We start from the raw sequence: 19,976 nt of genomic DNA, 5'->3' as shown, positions 1-19,976 counted from the left end.
GCACATCTGCCAGAAACTTGCAATGCCTTTGTTGAAGTTCACCAGAATCGCATAAAAGCCGAAGTAGCAATTTTTTCTCCTAGATATATAGCAACTACTTACTTCTTTGTATGTGGCAATTTCAACGGGTGGCTCATTTGGCAAAAGACCAACGCTTCCACGTAGGAGTTAACTCTCTGATGGTCCCATCATATATTTAAATTCTTAAAAATGTAGTCAAGATATGTGAAAGTAGATTCTGGCGAACCTTAATTCTCCCAACTCTCTGAGAGTTGAATACTTTACGTTTATAAATTTTATTCTAATTATTAATACTTTCTCCTTTCTCTCATCTCCCCCTTTCCTGCCACAAATAAAAATCCCTTCACTCCAACCCAAAACATGTAGACCTCTCTTTATATGAACTTCAAATGGTATTTTGAAAATATATTCTTCATTAGGATGATTAATTTCGTTACTCATTGTTAACTTAACTTTATAAAAATTAAGTTACTTTCCTAAATTGAAATATAGTGACGTGCATCTGCACATGTCATTACTAGTATATATATATATATATAAATCAAAAAGAAAGAAAAAAAAAGGGTCTAATAGAGGTTGACTCAACTTAGGGTGCAGTAAACCTGAAGCCATGCCACCTAATGAAAAAGTTGGGCTACACAGCCCCGCTTGATTTGTGATTTTTTAGATTATTCATTTCTTTATAGGCGAGCAACACGTATCCAATATTATATTTAAGGATTAAGATTAGATTTAGAATATAGAAGTCTTTTATTAAAATTTAATCTTAACCTTTAAATCTAGATTTTAGACATATGTGTTCATCCATAAGGGAATGAGTTGTCTATTCTAGGGGTATAAATGGATTGGATTCGGAACAGAAAGTGATAAACTGGTAATACCATATCCGCATCCTATTATATTTGAATGGATTTTGATAACATTATATCGGTTTTCGAATTGATTTAATCGAATTTGGATGATAATCGGATAATTATTTTCTTCAGTAGATTCTTTTAAATGGACATGAATACAAATTGAATACAAGTTTTCGACTACCTATTGACATTTTTACCATTTTATTTATGAGACTAGGTTTGAAATTTAAGAATTTACCAACTTTGGTAGTTATTTTAGTATAAAATCTAGAAAAATACTCCCCGATTGTTCCATTTCTTGATGTTAGCAATGTATAGCGGTCAAATAAGATCATTTTCTTCTCGAGACCTTTTTCTTTTTTTCATCATGTGGGAGTTAGGATTAATTCCCGTTTATCTACTTCTATTCATGTGGGGAGGGAAGAAACGTCTGTATTTGGCTACAAAGTTGATTTTATACACTGCCGGAGGTTCCATTTTTCTGTTAATAGGAGTTCCGGGTATGGGGTTATATGGTTCCAATGAACAAACATTAAATTTTGAAACATCAGCTAACCAATCATATCCGGTGACATTGGAAATTTTATTCTATTTTGGATTTTTTATTGCTTATGCTGTCAAATCGCCGATTATACCCCTACATATATGGTTGCCGGATACCCATGGAGAAGCACATTACAGTACATGTATGCTTCTAGCCGGAATCTTATTAAAAATGGGAGCGTATGGGTTGATTCGGATAAATATGGAATTATTACCCAATGCTCATTCTATATTTTCTCCCTGGTTGATGATAGTAGGCACAAAGCAAATAATTTATGCAACTTCAACATCTCTCGGTCAACGTAATTTAAAAAAGAGAATAGCCTATTTTTCTATATCTCATGGGTTTTCCAATTATAGGAATTGCTTCCATAAGTAATGCAGGACTCAACGGAGCTGTTTTACAAATAATTTCTCATGGATTTATTGGTGTTGTGCTTTTTTTCTTGGCATTTTGAACGAGTTACGATAGAATACGTCTTGTTTATCTTGACGAAATGGGAGGAATAGCTATTCCAATGCCCAAAATTTTTACGATATTCAGTAGTTTCTCGATGGCCTCTCTTACATTGTCGGGAATGAGTGGTTTTGTTGCGGAATTGATAGTGTTTTTTGAGATACTTACTAGCCCAAAATATCTTTTAATGGCAAAAATACTAATTACTTTAGTAATGGCAATTGGAATGATATTAATTCCTATTTATTCATTATCTATGTCACGCCAGATGTTCTATGGATACAAGCTATTCAATGCTCTAAACTCTTATTTTTTTGATTCTGGGCCACGAGAACTCTTTGTTGCGATCTCTATCTTTCTACCTGTAATAGGTATTGTCATTCATCCAAATGAATAACTTAATCCAAATAAAAATAAAAAAATAAATCCAAATGACTAACTTAATTGGACGGATATTAATAATAATCAGTAAGAAATGAGTATACCATATCTGCATCCTATTAGTAATCGGATATCGCTAAACGGATGCGGATGCGAACTAGAGTCCGGATTTTAGTTAGCCATTTACACCCGTAATCTATTCTCATGTGACAGATGGATAGGAAAACAAAAAAAAGGAAAAAAAACACATGATTTGCCATGTCCGAATTATAAATATTCAGGTTGACTCAGCCTAGGGTGCGGAGTTCACTACACTACTAATCAGTGTTCTCTTCTCCTCATCCCATCTTTCGCAGTTTCTATTTTCTTTTTTAATTTCTCCAAAGAAAATTAACCCTAAACGGACGTCTTTTGAAGGAACCATCAACCATGGCTCTTCAAGTTCTCCAATTCCTATTTAATACCCAGTACCGCCAGATTTCTATTTCAAATCCCTCGCTTTCTGTACATATTTCCTTCTGGGTTGAAGAACAAGAACCCTATTGATCCACCAAAGCATATCAGTTTTCCACTTCAACAGTACTTGCAGGCTATGAGCAGGCGAAGCTCAATGATAGCCTTCTCCCAATTGATAACCTTTGTGGCCTCCTTTAAAGCTAACTACGCTTACCCACGAAAGTCCTTGAAGTTCTCAAGTTTTCACATATTCAAGCATTCCCGATTAGATTTCCACGGCTGCAGCCGGGGCATCAGTAGCTTTCCACAAGATGATCTTGAAGGATTGAATGATTCTGAGTTCTTGAATCCAGAAAATGCAGGTTGTTCAGTTCAGGGAAAGTATGACAAGAAAGAACAAACCGTTTCTTCTCAAGATTTTGCATTTTTGCAGGATGCAGTTCAAGGCTCGTCGAGAAAGAGTTTTGATTCGGGTAAGTTCTCTGATGAAGCCATATTGATATCAGATGCAATTAGAGATAATGAGGACAATTTTGGTGACAAAACACAGAAGTTTCTTAGGCAATATAGGGAGAAATTGAACGAGTATCTTGTTATTGAGGTGTTGAAACTTGTACCAAGTCCTGAATTGGGAGTCAAGTTCTTCATTTGGGCCGGTCGACAAATTGGATATAGCCATACAGCCGGAGTTTACCATGCTCTGCTTGATAGATTGGGTTTTGATAAGAACAGCAGGGTTCCCGAACATTTTCTTAGAAAAATTAGAGAGGATGATAAAGAAGTTCTTGGGGATTTGCTTAATGTTTTGATCCGAAAGTGTTGTAGAAATGGGTTTTGGAATGCAGCACTTGAGGAGCTTGGGAGGCTAAAGGATTTCGGCTACAAACCTTCTAAATCAACGTATAATGCCTTACTTCTACTTCTTCTCAAGGCTGACCGGTTGGATACAGCCTACCTTGTCCACAGGGAGATGTCTGACTCAGGTTTTAATATGGATCGGTTCACCATGGGTTACTTCGCTCAGTCCCTTTGCAAGGCTGGAAGGTGGAGAGAGGCGCTCAGGATCATTGAGGAGGAAGAATTCGTGCCTGATACTATAATTTACAATAAAATGATTTATGGGTTGTGTGAGGCTTCTCTTTTTGAGGAAGCTATGGATTTTTTGCATCGCATGAGAAGCAATGCTTGTATCCCTAATGTTGAAACATTTCAAACTTTGCTTACTGGATGTTTGAGGAAAAGACAATTAGGTAGGTGCAAGAGAATTCTTAGCATGATGATCACAGAAGGCTGTTATCCAACTCGTTCAATATTTAAATTTCTTGTTGATGCTTATTGCAGTGCTGGAGATTATTCCTATGCTTATAAGTTACTCAAGAAGATGGTGGATTGTGGTTATGTTCCTGGTTATGTGGTATACAATATCTTGATTGGAGGTATTTGTGGAAAGGAGGAATTACCCAGTTCCGGTATATTGGAGCTTGCTGAAAAAGCATACTCTGAAATGCTTGATGCAGGTTTTGTGTTGAATAAGGTAAATGTTGGGCATTTTTCTCGTTGTCTTTGTGCGGTTGGAAAATTTGAAAAGGCATTTTCAGTTATTCGTGAAATGATGACCAAGGGATTCATACCTGACATCAGTACTTACTCCAAAGTGATTGGTTTTCTCTGTGAGGCCTCCAAAATTGAGAAGGCTATCCTTTTATTTGAAGAAATGAGAAAAAATGGTATTGTCCCTGATGTCTTTACCTACACTATTCTGATCGATAGTTTTTGTAAAGCTGATCTCATTGAACCAGCCCGCAACTTATTTGATGAAATGGAAAGAGATGGTTGTGCCCCCAATGTGGTGACATATACTTCATTGATACATGCATATCTTAAAGTGGGGAAAATATCTATTGCGAATGGTCTTTTTGAGAGGATGCTATCAGAGGGTTGTAGTCCAAACATTATTACGTACACAGCTTTGATTGATGGTCAGTGTAAGGCTGGGAACATTGAGAGGGCTTGCCAAATTTATAGAAGGATGAGGGGTAATTCTGAAATTCCGGATGTAGATATGTACTTTAGAAGTGATGAAAGCGATCTCATTAGACCGAATGTTGTCACTTATGGAGCATTGGTTGATGGTTTATGCAAGGCCCACAAAGTGGGTGAGGCTCGTGACTTACTTGAAGCAATGTCAAAGGCAGGTTGTGAGCCTAATGAAATTGTATATGATGCTCTTATAGATGGCTTTTGCAAGGTTGGGAAGCTAGATGAAGCACAAGAGATCTTTGCAAAGATGTCAGAAAATGGGCATAGTCCAAATGTTTACACCTATAGCTCTTTAATTGATAGACTATTTAAAGATAAAAGACTAGATCTTGCTTTGAAGGTCTTGTCTAAGATGCTAGAAAATGCTTGCCCTCCAAATGTGGTAACCTACACAGAAATGATCGATGGTCTATGTAAAGTTGGGAAGACCGACGAGGCTTATAAGCTTCTGGTGATGATGGAAGAGAAGGGATGTCGTCCCAATGTTGTGAGTTATACTGCAATGATTGATGGCTTTGGCAAAGTGCACAAAATTGATTTGTGTTTTGAAGTCTTGAGAAAGATGCAAGCTAAGGGTTGTGCTCCAAATTTTGTCACATACAGTGTGTTGATAAAATATTGTTGTGTGGCAGGGCTTCTGGATGAAGCTCACAAACTTCTTGTGGAGATGAAACAGACCTATTGGCCAAGATATGCAACAGGCTACCGCAAAGTCATTGAAGGTTTCAGCAGAGAATTTATAGCCTCACTTGGCCTCCTAAATGAAATCGCAGATGGCAATACAATGCCAATTGCTCCAACTTACAGGATTTTGATTGATTGTTTCTGTAAGGCTGGGAGATTAGAGGTAGCATTGGAATTAGCTGAAGAGATGTTGACATGTTCAGTATTTTCATCCGCTGACAGGGTTGTGTACTCTTCACTGATAGAGAGCCTCTCCCTTGCATCAAAGGTTGAGAAAGCTTTTGAACTGTATGCAGATATGACTAGGAGAGGCCACATTCCAGATCTAAGTGTCATCTTTTACCTTATCAAAGGTCTCATTAAGATTAACAAGTGGGATGAAGCACTTCTACTTTCAGATGGCATATGCCACATGGTCTGTTCCTCTCTCTCTCTCTCTCTCTCTTGTTCTCTCCCCCCCCTTTTCCAGCAGTAGTTTTAAATTTAAGTTCTATCTCATTCCTCTTTTTCCCCCCTATTAGCTTTGATGATGATGTCTTATCGATTCAATAAAATCTAATAATCCTCTATATAATCTATTCTGTAAGTACACCATTTTTTAACTTTTCCAATTTCACCGGAAATTTATTGATGTGTATGTCATCTACTTTGAAGTTCTGTTTTCTTAATTTGAGTAAATTATTCTAGATTTTCCCTCTGGCTTTCTTTGCTGACATTCATCATACCTTTCAATCATTCATAACTACACACATTGCAAGTATGCATTCTGCTTATTTTGACTTATCAGATTCTTTATCTGCTATATGGTATAATATACCAAAGAAAAAAGAGCACCAAACTTTTTATTCATATTCTAATGATCAGTCAGTATAGAGGTATGGCTCTTTCCACTAGAGAAGGAACTTGATTATTGTATACTGAAGAAATTTAAATACAATGACCTTGTTAGGTAATGACGAAGTCTGTCCGATGGTTAGTGGCTTATTGCCCAAGCCGGAATGTCGGGATAATAGTAAACCAACACAGTCATGTTGTGAGTGTAGCTGAAATGATGATGTTGCGTGTAGGTAAGTGCCAAAACAGGAACTAGTAATAATTAATGGTTAGAGTTTAAGTAAACTTAGGAGTACCCTCAGTAGGCATGAACTTCTGGTTAAGTCACTTGAGATGGTTTGGTCATGTATTGAGAAGACCACTTGATGTAAACCAGATCCAGGACTACCCAAAGAGGGCCCAAGGGGTTTACCAGTACCCTGTGGCCCTACCAGCAACCCAGGCAATTTCATCCAAGTATAGGAGTATTCAGGTGATTTTGCTTATTTTCAGTTGAGTCCACTTAGGGTTTAGTTGGGTCTAGTATGCTTGTGGGACCCTAGATCTACTTTTATTTTTCAGTTTGAGTCATTATTTTGCAAGTTATTAAAGAGCCCTGATTAGAGTTGGATTCCTAGTTTGTGAAGGAGTCCCCTAGAGTTGTCCTACTGATGTGAATCAAATTCTAGTATTTAGTTTATTACAAAGTTGCCCTAGAATTGGGCCCACTCCAGGAGGACCAGGACCCTTTCTCTTAGAACCAGCAATCTTCTAGGGCTTTAGCTTTTAGGTGACTTTGGATGAAGGATGCTTCTAGATCTTAGGGTTTACAAGGTGGTTGGGCATTGGCCTAGAAGAATTTGGCCAGGCTTTGGGATGAGGACTTGTGGTTTCAAACTTGAATCGTTTCTGTAATTAGGTTTCAGGTTTGAGATTGAACTTAGGTTTATGTTTAATGGGTTTTAGGGCTGATTTGACGGGATTTCGGTTGCTGCTGCAATGTAATTCCAGAAATAGATTGTAAGGCTTGGGGTTAGGGAATGAGGCCTTAGGGTTTTGGTTAGGCTAGGGGAGGGACTATTATTAGAGTTATATAATGTCAGGTTAATCCTTATAGGTTTGGGCTTAGTTTGAAGTATCCTACTTGGGTTAGGACTCTCAGGAAAGTCAACTAGGGCTAGAGGAAGGTAGAATTGGGGTGTGAGACAGTAATCTTAATAGGGTTTGAAGTTTGGTTGAGGAATTTGGGTTATAAGGTTTTTAATAAAACTAGGTTAGGGTCTATTCTAACACCTAATGGAGTAGGGATAAGGGGATGGGTGTGATCCTGATGCAGAATTGAAGACATATATAAGAAAGAAAAGGCCCATTGGGTTAGGCCCATCAAAGGTCTAAAGCTATCACATGAATCAGCCCATGGCTTTCATGGGCTAGGACTGTTTTAGTGGGTTAAAGGTAGCCCACATATGTTGAACTTCATAGTCTATACCTAAGCCCAAGTCTAGTTTTTGAAAAGTCAATAAAAAGGGTTGTGGTTTGAAAATTAAAGAACTCATTGTCAAAAGAGTTTTCCTTTGTCAAAGAGTTAGTTATTACTTAGTAGTTGAGTTATTAATATGTAGGTGGTGTTAGCTAGTGGTTGGATGTTACCATTAATGTTTATGCTTCTTTAGAATGCTATATAAAGAGACTTATGTAAGAGGTGAAGACACAACTCATCTATTGAAATCAATTTGCTTTGTTAGCATTCCTTCTCTATGGAGACTCCTTGTGTTTGATCAAGGTAGGTTGGTGTTCGATCCAATTGATCCACCTTGCGGTGTGAAGCCCATGTGTTACATTGTTATTCTCAATTCCCTCACATCGTCCTTTCAATTTCTTTATCATAATTTTGCCCCTGTTTTGAAGATCTATTCAGCCCGTTTTGTTATACTATTATCCTTATAAAACCACTCTAATTTCAGCCTCTTTCACATCCAAATTCTGTTTCATCTTAAGTCTATCAAATCCGAACTTGATTCCCTGTGAAAGATCCTATTTGGTTACTGTTTGATCAATCAAATACAGTACTACATTAGATCCTATAGGGGAAGGGATGGGGTGAGGGAATCAGGGAATCTAAGGGTTATAGGGGAGGGGGTATTCTGCTGCCGCAGGGAAGAAGAAGGGGTGGTGGAGCTTGCATGGGCTAGGGAAGAAGGCGAAGGGGGCTGGAAGGGGATGGGGAGGGGCTGTACTTATTTGGAATGGCATTGGAGCTGCTGGAGTTGAAGAAGCTTGCTGTAGATGGAAGAAAACTGCAGAGTTTATCACGCTAAGCGTGCCGTAAGCCCCCCCTCCAGCCTCTAAGAGTGCACTTCCTCTTTTGCCTCCAAACTCAATTCTCAAATTTATTAATCAAATCAACTTGCAGTAACAGAGGTTGGAGGCTTTATTTATAGCTTCAAAAAAGGAGGAGACTAAGGCTCAATACTGAGAAACCTACATGACTTCAAACTGACTCTTTAATTCTAAGTATGACTCTGAATTACTAATGACTCTCACATCAACAAGGACTCTATCATAACTTACTCTAGAGAGAATGAGAGATCCAGTTTGAATTCTAAGAATAGATATGGAGTCCTAACAACAAGTGAATGGAGGTTATGAGATTCCAACACAAGCTCGGAATCACACCTAGACAAGGACTCTTCAATAAATCACGAAATAATGATAAATGAGAAAATAAAAATAGATCTGGGGTCTTGACACTTAGCTGGACTTGGTGGGACCCTGACCTAGGACCCCATCAAAATTGCAATGACCAAAATACCTTTGGATCAAATTAGGGGTTGTAGGGATTGGGAAAGTAAGCATAGGCCCCATGCAACCCCTGGAAACAGTTTACATCACCTACTCCTTTCAACGAATCCATATCTACTCTTAGAATTCAAATTGGATTTCCCTACCTTAGAGTAAGTTATGGAGGTTCCTTGTGTGAGTTGAAGACCTAGTCAGTTAGGAATTTTAGTTTGATTCGAATTACAAGTTAAAGTCCTAGTTTGTTTTCTTTGTTAAATTGAGTACTATTGTGATTTCCTTCTCAAAGGCTATAAATAAGCTTCTCTAGATTGTAAAAGGTAGATTATGTTTGATGAATAAAATTTGGATTGAAGGAGCTAAGATTGGAGTTGTGGGTTCCCATGGAGGGAACTTGTGGCTGATTTGCATGAATTCTGCAGTTTTTACATTCTTCAAGAACCCTTCTTCTTCCTCATGTGTAAAAACCCCACCCCAACTCTAGCCTTCTCTCTTCTTCTCCTCCTCCCAACCATGGGATCATTTCCCCCATCCCCAACCCTAACTCTGCCATTACAGCCCCTTCCCCATCGAGTATCACTCCTCCCCTTCCATTACTCTGTGGCAGCACTATAATCCCTTCCCTAACCCTTAGTTAGTATTCCCAGTCTCTCTCTTCTTCCCCCTTCAACCATGCAGCACTTCTGGAATTCCAGTAATTTCTAAACCAGAATTTAAAACCCAGAAACACTAACCTAAACCTAGACCCCCCTATCAATACCCTACCCCTATTGGGAGATTAGAATCCCTTTCTCTTACCCTCTCTTGATGCGAGGAGTCAACCCATTTGCTCCCTCCAAACCCTAGAAAATTCTGCAACTCATCTTCTTCATTAGGAAACCTATCCCTAAAAACTTCAAAAACCCTAAAACTCTTTAATCCATTAACCAGATCCTAAACCCTTTTAGTGTTAGCTTCTACACTACCTATTGGACACTCAACCTAACCCTAGCCTCAACCAACCGTAGAAACCCTAATTCCTATCATATTCTAAATTTCAAAACCCTAGAACTGAAATTCAATTATGAAATTTAAATGCAACAAGGTTTCAGACTTGGTTTTCCAAATCCTAGGCTCTAAACCCTAGCTGAATCTATCCTAACCATTGTCCAGCCCTATCACCCCTAAACCAACCAATTACCTTCAACTGCAGGGTATTACAAACCCTAGAAAATTGCTGATTATGAAGGAAGAGGATCCCGGAGTGGACCTAGATTTAGGGCATTGCCTCAAGCAACCAAACCCTAGATCCTGGATCACATCAATTTGGTATCAAAGCTAGACGAATCAACAGAAGCTAGATCTGTGGATGACTCTGCAGACGACTACTGAAAAGGAGCAGAACTCGAAAGCCTATATGACGAAGAACAGTTAACTACAACCCTTCCCTGAATGTTATATAAAAAATCCTTTTGACTGAAGTAGAAGAAGACTGGAGGAGAAGTTGCATCTTCAACACTAGACTTAGATCAGAAGGTTTTATAGCCAAAGCCATTGCAGACAGTGGCAGCAGTGTAAATGCAGTGTCTGAGCTCTTCGTCCAGAAAGCCAAATTCCTTTCCTATAAATACTGTTACTTTTGTTCTAGATTCAAGCTTAATAAATTGCTCTGAGGGTGAACCTAGAATATCTCCTCTCTGGTGGTGGTAAATTATTTCACCTTTGATTTTTTTCCATCTACTTGAATTAATTTAACTTATTAACCTTCACTGACCTTAAAATGGCATAAGATCCAGTTCTTTAATCTGACCCTACTACTTAAAGAAGACTTCTCATCTTTACTCATCTCTGTTTGGAGCAGGACATTTATTGGCATCCTAGGGAGGGACTAATAACCCGAGCAAGTTAATTGCTTTGCTTCAGGTTCCTTTGTGAGCGTTGAAAGGGACTACATGAAAAATGAATGTGGTGGTCCTCGATTGGAACCTGTGATTGAGATATACAAATCCTATCCAGTGAAGAAACGCAAGTTGGGAAGTGGTTCTCCAGCTGTCTCAGTTCTTTTTCAACCACATCTTAAGAAGATATGGAATGATGCGGCACCCAGTGTTAGCCACACCAGAAGTAAAATTCTGTCATCGTGATTGCTGCAACCACTTAATCTTCTGTGCAGGTATGTTACTTTCTAACTATTTAACTGGGAAAACTGTGTAATTGAGTCCATGCTTACCTGAATTTTTCTGTTTGTTTACTTCAGCTCAACATCAGCATGCTAGGTGAGGGTGCTGCTTGGATTGATTTTCTTTGTGCTCCTTGTTGAAAGGTACTATATTTTTCCTATTTAATTGTATTTTTCGTTTCCTTTAATGCAGTTTTTAGTAATCTTGTTAACGAAGGAGGAGATACAGTTTTTGACTCTATAATGAAGTAGAGATTGAGAAGTACTAAACCACGGACAGAACCACAGGGGGTAAATATTTGAAAGAGGCAGAACCAGGACCGAGGACAATCAAAGATTCTGAACTTAACCCCATCAAAATGATGGTTTTTTTGTAACTACTGAAATCTGTACAAAAATAGGGCTGCTCCTGCTAATCACAGCAGCTGAAACTGAGAACAGATTATGGACTGAATAGGTTTATTCCAACACAATATTTAATGGTGGAAAATTGAAGGAACTAAAGCAAAGTTTCTATTGGATTTATTCCATTGATGTGTCCACCAAATTCAATTTAAATTTGGTCAGAGTAATTAATTACATTTTTCTTTATGAGTTTGTTTTGAGTGTTATTTGTAGTTTTGTACAACTTCCCCAACAGGTAATTAACAACATGGAAGGGGTCTGAGACCACCAGATATCCTTCATATCACTTGGGTTTAATCTGTCCTCCCAAGCTGAGGGTGGTTGGGTCTTGGCCACATAATAGACACTATTGCAGCTGGTATTTGACATATGATCTGGAAGGTAGCCTCAAAACAAAGAATAACTGGGTTGGTTGGATATATTGTTTTCGAAATGATTCCATTTGGATGGTCTCCAACCCCTCAGTTGCCTCTTGGATTTGGAGGAGGATTATGAATTTCAGATCTTTAGCTCTTGAATCTAGTGCTTTATTGATTGGTGATAGTGCCTCTACTAGGCTTTGGTAGGATAACTATATAAGGTGGGGCTTGGAATCATTCGTAATTTGGACTAACAGACTGGTTTGGTCCTCTCTTATCATTAGGAATCTTTGTGAGACCATCCTTCTCATTCTCGTTGTTCCTTGAGTTCCACCTGGTTGGCCATCCAATCTATTTCTTCTCCCCCTCTAGAGGAGGTGGTAGGGTTACTAGGAATGCTTCTTGTATGGGAAATTTCAACTTGAAGTCTGTTTGGAAGCTAATAAAATCTAGTGGTCAAGTTGTTATCTGGCATAAAGTTGTGTGGTTCCCAAGTTGTTTTCCTTACACATTTTCGCCTGCTGGGTTAGGGTTAAGGTCGAAGGTAAAGGAAGGGTAGGGGATGATGATTCTAAAAGGAAATAGGTTTTGGAGGTAAGTGAAAAGGAAGGCTAGGGTTTTGGAGTGTCTAGGGTAGCAAAGGAATTAAGTTAAACTAGAGTTTGGTTGGTTTGATCGGGCTGAAACTAAGAGGACGGTCACTAGGGTTGTGGGGATGAGGTTCTAAAGTTTGGGACAGATCTGACGGTTAGATGGCGATAGATCTGACCTTGAATTTTGTGCCTTAGAAAAAGTCCGAAAATCATACTACTATATAAAAGTACAATCTGAGTTTTTGGTGTACTTATTCATTAGACCAAAATACCCCTATTAACCATTCATGTTCAACAGTTAACAAACACATCTCTTGAGGTTTACTTTTAGTGAAAAGACACATTCCTTAACATGAGAGAGATGTGAAAGGCTACATCTTTTAAAAATATTTCAGTGAAGGGTTTTGTTGTTAGATCTCCCAAATCCTGGGGCCGTGGATCAGCGTATTCGAAGAAGAGTCATCTGGGCAAGAGGTACAATTCTTTTAGTTGCAGAGTTGCAAAGACCCTTCAGTGTTGCATAGTATGATTTGCTTTGCAGTGTTGATGGTTCCTGTTCCTTTCATTTGCGTCTATCTAACAGCAAGCAGTGCAGTCGCATTAGGAAACACTTGGGAGAAAATGCGGTGGGGTTGAAGTCAACCTTCGTTGAGTTGAGGCAAAACTTAGGACTCATCATCTTGCAATGCAAAAGGTGTTGCTTATTGAGTCAGACAAATGCATGGGGAAAAGGGGGCTGATGTCATATTGGAATACTCCACTTCAAATGAGTGGTCAATTACTGTTAGGAGAGACAGTTCCTTGAGACACTGCCCTAAAGCAAAAAATATGATGCTGCCCAGAACAACAAATTGTTTCAACCATGCCATTATATGAGGAGGAGGTAATGGTTGGAAGTTGAGAGTTTTTAGAGAGCATAGAGTGATTATCTTTAAGCAGCTTCAGAAGGCATGCTGTGATCGTAATATGATATCCTCAAAACAAATGACTCGTGTGCTTGAATTACATGAAGTACCAGAAAACGGGGTGAAGAACTATATTCCTTCTGTGCAACCTGAGAGATACATGACAATGGAAGAGGATGAAGTATCAAGAGTATAGATGCGGAAAACAGCCAATGTGATATCCAGTTTGATGATGAGGAATTCTCGAAGCAATCTTAATGATGAGTTTGGTGGTGAAGACATTGATGAATCTGAATGTATCTCCATGGATAATTTTGAGAAAATTGTAGATGTGTTCGAGAAAACTGTGTATCGCAGTCCCGGTGATATTGCTGATGAAATTAAAGATGCCAATACTTGCTTAAATTTGGGAAAAAGGAAATGGTGGTTGATATTTTCAGTTAATTGGTCAAAAAGCCAAAACAGAAACGGTCAGCACTTCTCTGGGTTTTCAAGGTAAAGTCAGCATACAATGGTCTACCTGATCTTACTTGGTGATGTTTACTTGTGGTACAAAATTTTCTGTTGTTCTTCAATGTTTGATGGTTCCCTGTTGTAGAATTTTCTGTTTTTATGCAATATACTTTAGTTCCATGGTTTAGTGAGTGAAAAAAGAAAAAAGAAAAAGAAGGATTCCATTCAGCCTTGATTTTGTATATACTTTTTTCACTTCTTGTCATTGGGGACCATTACCTGAAACACTTACATCTAATTCTGGGGTTCAAAATGATGCGTCCAATTCATGATCTAAATCACGTGATAGTGTTAAAATGCTATCTGCAGCTCGCCGTGCTATAGTTTTGATGCTAGCATGGTTTTCTTTGGCATCCGCCTCAATGCGCCTTTCCTTTAGGTTGAGGGGCCCGGGTATGAAGTTATGGTTTTTGAACCGCTGAAATTGTGACCGCTAAACTAACGGGCTGATTTCTTGCCGCTTTTTTGTTTATCCATTACCGGTTTGTCGTCTTTTGCGCCTTATTGCCGCCTAGATGCTAAAGCAGCCGCTTTTTTTTACATTTTGTAATTTGTGCATATTATTATTATTTTTTTAATCATAGTTTATCCTACAATGCCGAATATAAATTTAAATATGTGAGCCAATTTGGAATTGAGGCCCAAATTGTCTGTCGGCAACAAAATGTGAAGCATGAGCCATATTCAATGATTACTGATATAGTACATACTACTTTTCTTTCATTTTTAGTTTTCACATTGATTATTGATATAGTACATGCTACATAATTATTGTTATGAATCTATGATGCTTGATGAGATAAAGTTATGTTTTTATTCTTTTTTTGGATAATTTTTCATAACTGTGATTCTTGAATGTTTTTTTATTTTTATTTTTATGAATGTGATTGTTGAATGTTTGTTTAGTACTTTAGTTTATTATAAAAAGTATTTGTATTAAAAAGTAGTTATATTAAAAATATTGACTAAACCGCTTTGGCGGCTTTGCCTTGCGTTTGCTGAGCGCTAGGTTGGACCCAATGTTAAGCTCCCGCTTTGCCGCTGCTTTAATAACCATGGATGCTAGTTTGTTCTTCTTTGGGTCCTGACTCAATACACCTTTCCTTTAGGTTGAGGGGCCCGGGGTATGAAGTTATTGGTCTGAGTGAACATTTGATAATGTACATTTCTTACCCGCAAAGAAGAAGCCTAATAATAGGTTAAAACATTAAAATTTTCCTTTTTGTTGGTTTGAAGGATGGCTTAAAATATATCTATTAAAAAAGGGTACTAAATGTTACTTTGGACCACATCACTGATTAATGGGTAACCGAGAGTGGATGTGTTAGTACCATTATTTGTTTATATATTTCTTTTGTTCTAATTCAGTTAATAATCTATATTTAAGATGGCAAAAAGTATTGGACACCCGAAAACTATATCAAACTGACAGTCACCTCCTTTTCCATTAAAAACGTTAGTTGGTTAGAGGAAATAATGAAAATCACGCATCATTAGGGGTGTAAACAGATTGGATGGTGGTAATACCATGTTGCATCTTATTATATTTTGACAGATTCATATAATATCCTATTGGTTTTTGGACGGATTCAGTCAGATTCGGATGATTGTCGGATAGTTATTTTCTTAAGTTGATTCTTCTAAATGGGTATGAATACAGATTGAATACAAGTTTTCGATTGCCTGTTGACAAATTTACCATTTCATTTGTGAGAGCCAGGTTTGAAATTTAAGACATCACAACTTCGGTAGTTATTTTAGTAGAAAATCTAGAAAAATAATCACATATCTCAAGTAAAAAAATTATAGAAATAAGAAAAACAAATCCAAATTAGTAACTTAATCAGATAATTTGATCAGACGGATAATAATTCGTAGGAAAGGGGTATACCATATCTGCATCTTGTTAGTAATCGGACGGATTCGGATACCCCTAAACAAATGCATATGTGAATTCGGGAGCGTATTCAGTTATCCGTTTACACCTCTAGCTTGAAACGTTATATGCCTTTTGGTTGAACGACACATCTCACCCTTCTCTCTTATAAGTTATCTTCTCCCAAAATAACCACACTTACTGAATTTTATTCTACATTTCTACTTAGTACACACAAAAGTACGGATATTGTTTAGCTACTTAGATGGTCTTCATATGTTATCTCAGCACAGTGGAGTGAATATACTGTGGGTTTTCCAGCAATTCTACCTCTTTCATTGCAAGTCAAAGCAAAAATGATGCTGAGTGCCTATCTTCTTCTCTCCATGTCAATTCTCATCTTTCAAATTCTTTTGGAAGCTTTAACAATACTTCTTTATAAAGATAATTAGAATATAACATTTAGAAATCTACACGTTATATTATTTTGTCTAACCATAACAAAAGAGAAAATACCATGTGCATTTGCATGTGACATTGTACTAATTCTAGAAAAAGAAAAGAGGGTGATATAGGTAATTGGGTATTAGTGTTATGGTTTTTTGGCTCTTGGGGGATAAATAGGGCTGCTTCTATGGTTTGAGTTTTAGGGAAGGGAGGGAGTGAATATGTCCTAAGGAAATTAGGATGTGGGAGGGGAGGGGTGACCTTGGGTTTTTGTCTGGGGAAGACCAAGCTGCCGCAAGGTAAGGAAGGGGAAAAAGAGGGTGGCGATGGGTTGGGAGAGAAGAAGGATAGGGGCAGGGTGGGGCGTTTAATACCTACTTGCTGGAAAAGGGGAATTAATGACAAATTGCAGAAAACCCAGAAAACTCAAGGTGCCGCAGGCTTCCTTCTTGGATGCTCTTGACACTCCTTCAATTAAATTTTATTAATTATCAACTCTGGCTTGTTTACAAGTGAATGGCTCTTTATAGCCTTTACATGAAGGATTTCCTAATAGGACTCAACAAACAAAGAGTTCTACTTGAAATTGGACTCACCCTTAGACTCAACTAGGACACATAACTGAAGAAGGATTATGTTGTAAGGACTCCTAAATGAATAATCACTGCAAAAATTGAAATTGAAAAAAAGAAAAAGAAAAAGGAAAACAACCCACCAACCTTAAGAAGGGATCTAATTTGTAATAGGATTCCAACTTGACTCTCCTGTCTCCTACTTGGATTTCGACTCCAAACAAGGACTCAAATAACATAAGTAAAAGTAGATACGGACTCACAAAGTTATTATATTCTCAAGTAGACTCACTAGGACTGCAAAAAGGAAGGTAAAAAGGACCACTTTGCCCTGGGCCAGCTTTGGCTTTACTGGATGCTGCAGGAAAAGGGCTTGTTATTTTTATTTATTTATCTATTTTTTGGAGTGGAGGGGGGGTGGGGGGGGGGGTTTCCATCTGGTTGCATCATTCTTGTCATTATGAATCTTCCTGAGACCATCCTTCCCCTTCTCATTCCTTGAGTCCCATCTGGTTGGCCCTCCAAATTATTCTCGTCTTCCCCTCTGGAAGAGACGATGGGGTGCTAGGAATGGTTCTCGTTTAGGAATTTCAACTTGAAATCTGTTTGGAATCTTATAAGATCTATTGGTGAAGCTATTACCTGGCATAAAGTTGTGTGATCCCCAAGTTGTATTCCATAAACATCTTCACCCTCAGGGTGCTCTCAGCTGCTGTGTTGCCCATGCTAGGTTTTCCCATCATTAGATATATTCCAGTGTCATTCCATTGCATCCTCTGTTTGGATACCAAGAAGATGTTGACAGTCTGTCTTTTCAATTGCCCCTTCCCCTTGAAGATCTGGCAGAATTCTTCATTGCTGCTGGCCAGTTCACTATTGGATCCTTCCATCACATCATGAATGGTTTTGGGTCCCGGGCGGGGTGCGGGAGACAGTTGTTGGGGTTGCCTTCAGTTCGGTAATTCATTGCTTCTGGTTCAAGCACAACCTCAAAAGATGGACCCCCCAACTCTAGATCCCTTTGGCAGATATGGGGTTTCATCTCCTGAAACATTATAGACGGACCTTTAGCTTTTCGAAATAACTCCATTTGGATGGTGTCTATTCCATTAGTTGCCTCTTAGATATGGAGGAGGATTATGGAGTTCAGATATCTAGCTCTTGGATCTAGGTACTTCATTGATTGGTGATGGTGCCTCTACTAGGCTTTGGTTGGATAACTGGCCGTGCAGATGTTCTTCTTGATAAGGTGGGGGACACAATATTCATAATTTGCACTAGCAGACTGGTTTTGTCCTCTCTTATGGTTAGCAATCTTCCTGAGACTGTCTTCCCCTTCTTGTTCTTTGAGTTCCATCTGGTTGGCCCTCCAAAGTATTCTCTTCTCTCCTGCTGGAAGAGATGATAAGGTTACTAGGAATGCTTCTTATTTAGGAAATGTCAACTTGAAGTCTGTTTGGAATCTTATAAGAACTAGTGGTGAAGCTGTTATCTGGCATAAAGCTGTGTGGTTCCCAAGTTGAATTCCATACACATCTTCACCCTCTTGCATGCTCTCAGCTGCAGTCATTCAAGGCTTTCTCATCATTAGACATATTCCAGTGTCACCCACTGCATCCTCTGTTTGGATATTAACAATCTATCTTTTCAACTGCCGCTTCGCCTTGAAGATCTGGGCAGAGTTCTTCATTGGTGCTGGCCAGTTCATGGGTTTTTTTTGGTGTGTGTTGGATTCTATTAGGAGTCTAATAAGAGTTTGTATAGGAGTTAAATTAGAGTTTGTATTCGTGTAAAATTCTATTCCTTGTAATAGTATACTTTCCACTTAATTATAAATAGAGGGCTTGAGATCATTGATCAATAAGCCATTCTACCAATTTCATATTTCTCAACATGGCATTGGAGCCTAAGTTTGATTAGGGAAGAAAAAGAGAAAAAAATTCTCGGTGAGGAAAACCTACCTCCATTACCGAGACGTCTCTCCAAGCAGCCATCGCCTTTTTTCATCTTTGAAAAAGAAAAAAGAAGAGAAGAAAGAACCATCACAGCTGCAATTATACCATCTCCTGTTGCATCTCTTGTCTAGCCAGAAGCCATCTCTGATTTTTTTTCAAAAAAAGCCATCGTTTTTTTCTGGCAGTTCTGTTATTTTTGGTTCTTCAGTTCCGCTGCAAACCCTCGCAAACCCATCGCAAGCCATCTCCTTTTTTCTCTGTTCTTCAGTTCCCACTGCACTACAATGGGTTTGATTAGGAAAGATCAAGAAGAAAAGGAAAGCAGAAGAGAAGAAAGAGAAGAAACACCATCGCCGCTGCTCATCGCTACTTGCTGCATCTACCGCCTCAATTCAAGAAGAACAGTAAAAACAAAAAAAAAAAAGAGGTAGAAAAGAAACTGCTGCACCAAGCCACCATCGCCATCGCCTTCCTTTCTTGTCGTCATTCTGGCTTTTGGGAATTCAGGAAGAAGAAGAGAAAACGAATCAGACAGCCCAATGGGTGAACCAGGTAACCAATAAATCAGACAACTCTTTTTTGGTTTTCTCCAAATTTAGACCAAACCATCTTTTGGTTCTCTCCAAAATTTAGACCAAACCATATTTTGGTTCTCTCCTTTTAGACCAACCAGACCATTGCATATTTGGCCGAACCATATTATTATTTTTTTCTTTCTTCTAATCTACTATTTCATTAGAGAGAGAGAGAGAGAGAGAGAGAGAGACTAAAGATCTGTTTGAATTGTTTGGCTATTGCATTCTGCGACATTTCTGTTATTTCGAAAGGGTGAAGACTGAAGAACTGCAGATAATTTTGTCAGCATGACAACTTTTGATGATACTCCTGCTTTCACTGGCTCCGAACATTACCCCACTCTTCATTCTCTTTCCGTGAGATTTGATGGAACAAATTATTTGATCTGGTCTCGCTCTGCTTACTTGACTATTGCTGGAATAGGACTAGTTGGATACATTAAGGGCACCACTCTCAAACCCACTACCGCAGGTGTTTTACAGGATAAATGGATATCAAATAACTCCCTTATTATGTCATTCCTTTTGAATTCCATGCATCCAAATATTGCCCGGGGTTACCTATTA

General features: G+C 38.4%; 1 protein-coding gene across 3 annotated transcripts in view; it reads left to right on the top strand.

The window, feature by feature from the left end:
* Nucleotides 1-2,575: 2,575 nt before the first annotated feature.
* Nucleotides 2,576-19,976, top strand: part of LOC149019114 (Tetratricopeptide repeat (TPR)-like superfamily protein) — a 25,996-nt gene continuing 8,595 nt past the window's right edge. Inside the window, exons 1-4 of one of the 3 annotated variants that reach the window (XM_089153181.1) lie at nt 2,576-5,854; nt 10,892-11,203; nt 11,288-11,306; nt 11,403-13,966. In XM_089153181.1, the coding sequence (XP_089009307.1) occupies nt 2,852-5,854; nt 10,892-10,939 (3,051 nt within the window). In that variant the 5' untranslated portion in view covers nt 2,576-2,851 and the 3' untranslated portion in view covers nt 10,940-11,203; nt 11,288-11,306; nt 11,403-13,966. Of the gene's footprint in view, nt 5,855-10,891; nt 11,204-11,287; nt 13,967-19,976 lie in introns of all 3 variants that reach the window. The other 2 variants (XM_089153180.1, XM_089153179.1) reach the window with 2 other exon arrangements.

Source organism: Hakea prostrata, chromosome 4, assembly GCF_041222555.1.
Source record: "Hakea prostrata isolate BN-2017 chromosome 4, UWA_Hpros_2, whole genome shotgun sequence".
In the NCBI taxonomy this organism is placed as follows: Eukaryota; Viridiplantae; Streptophyta; class Magnoliopsida; order Proteales; family Proteaceae; genus Hakea; species Hakea prostrata.
Note: the sequence above shows the minus strand (reverse complement) of the source record. Positions and strands in the feature narration are given on the sequence as shown.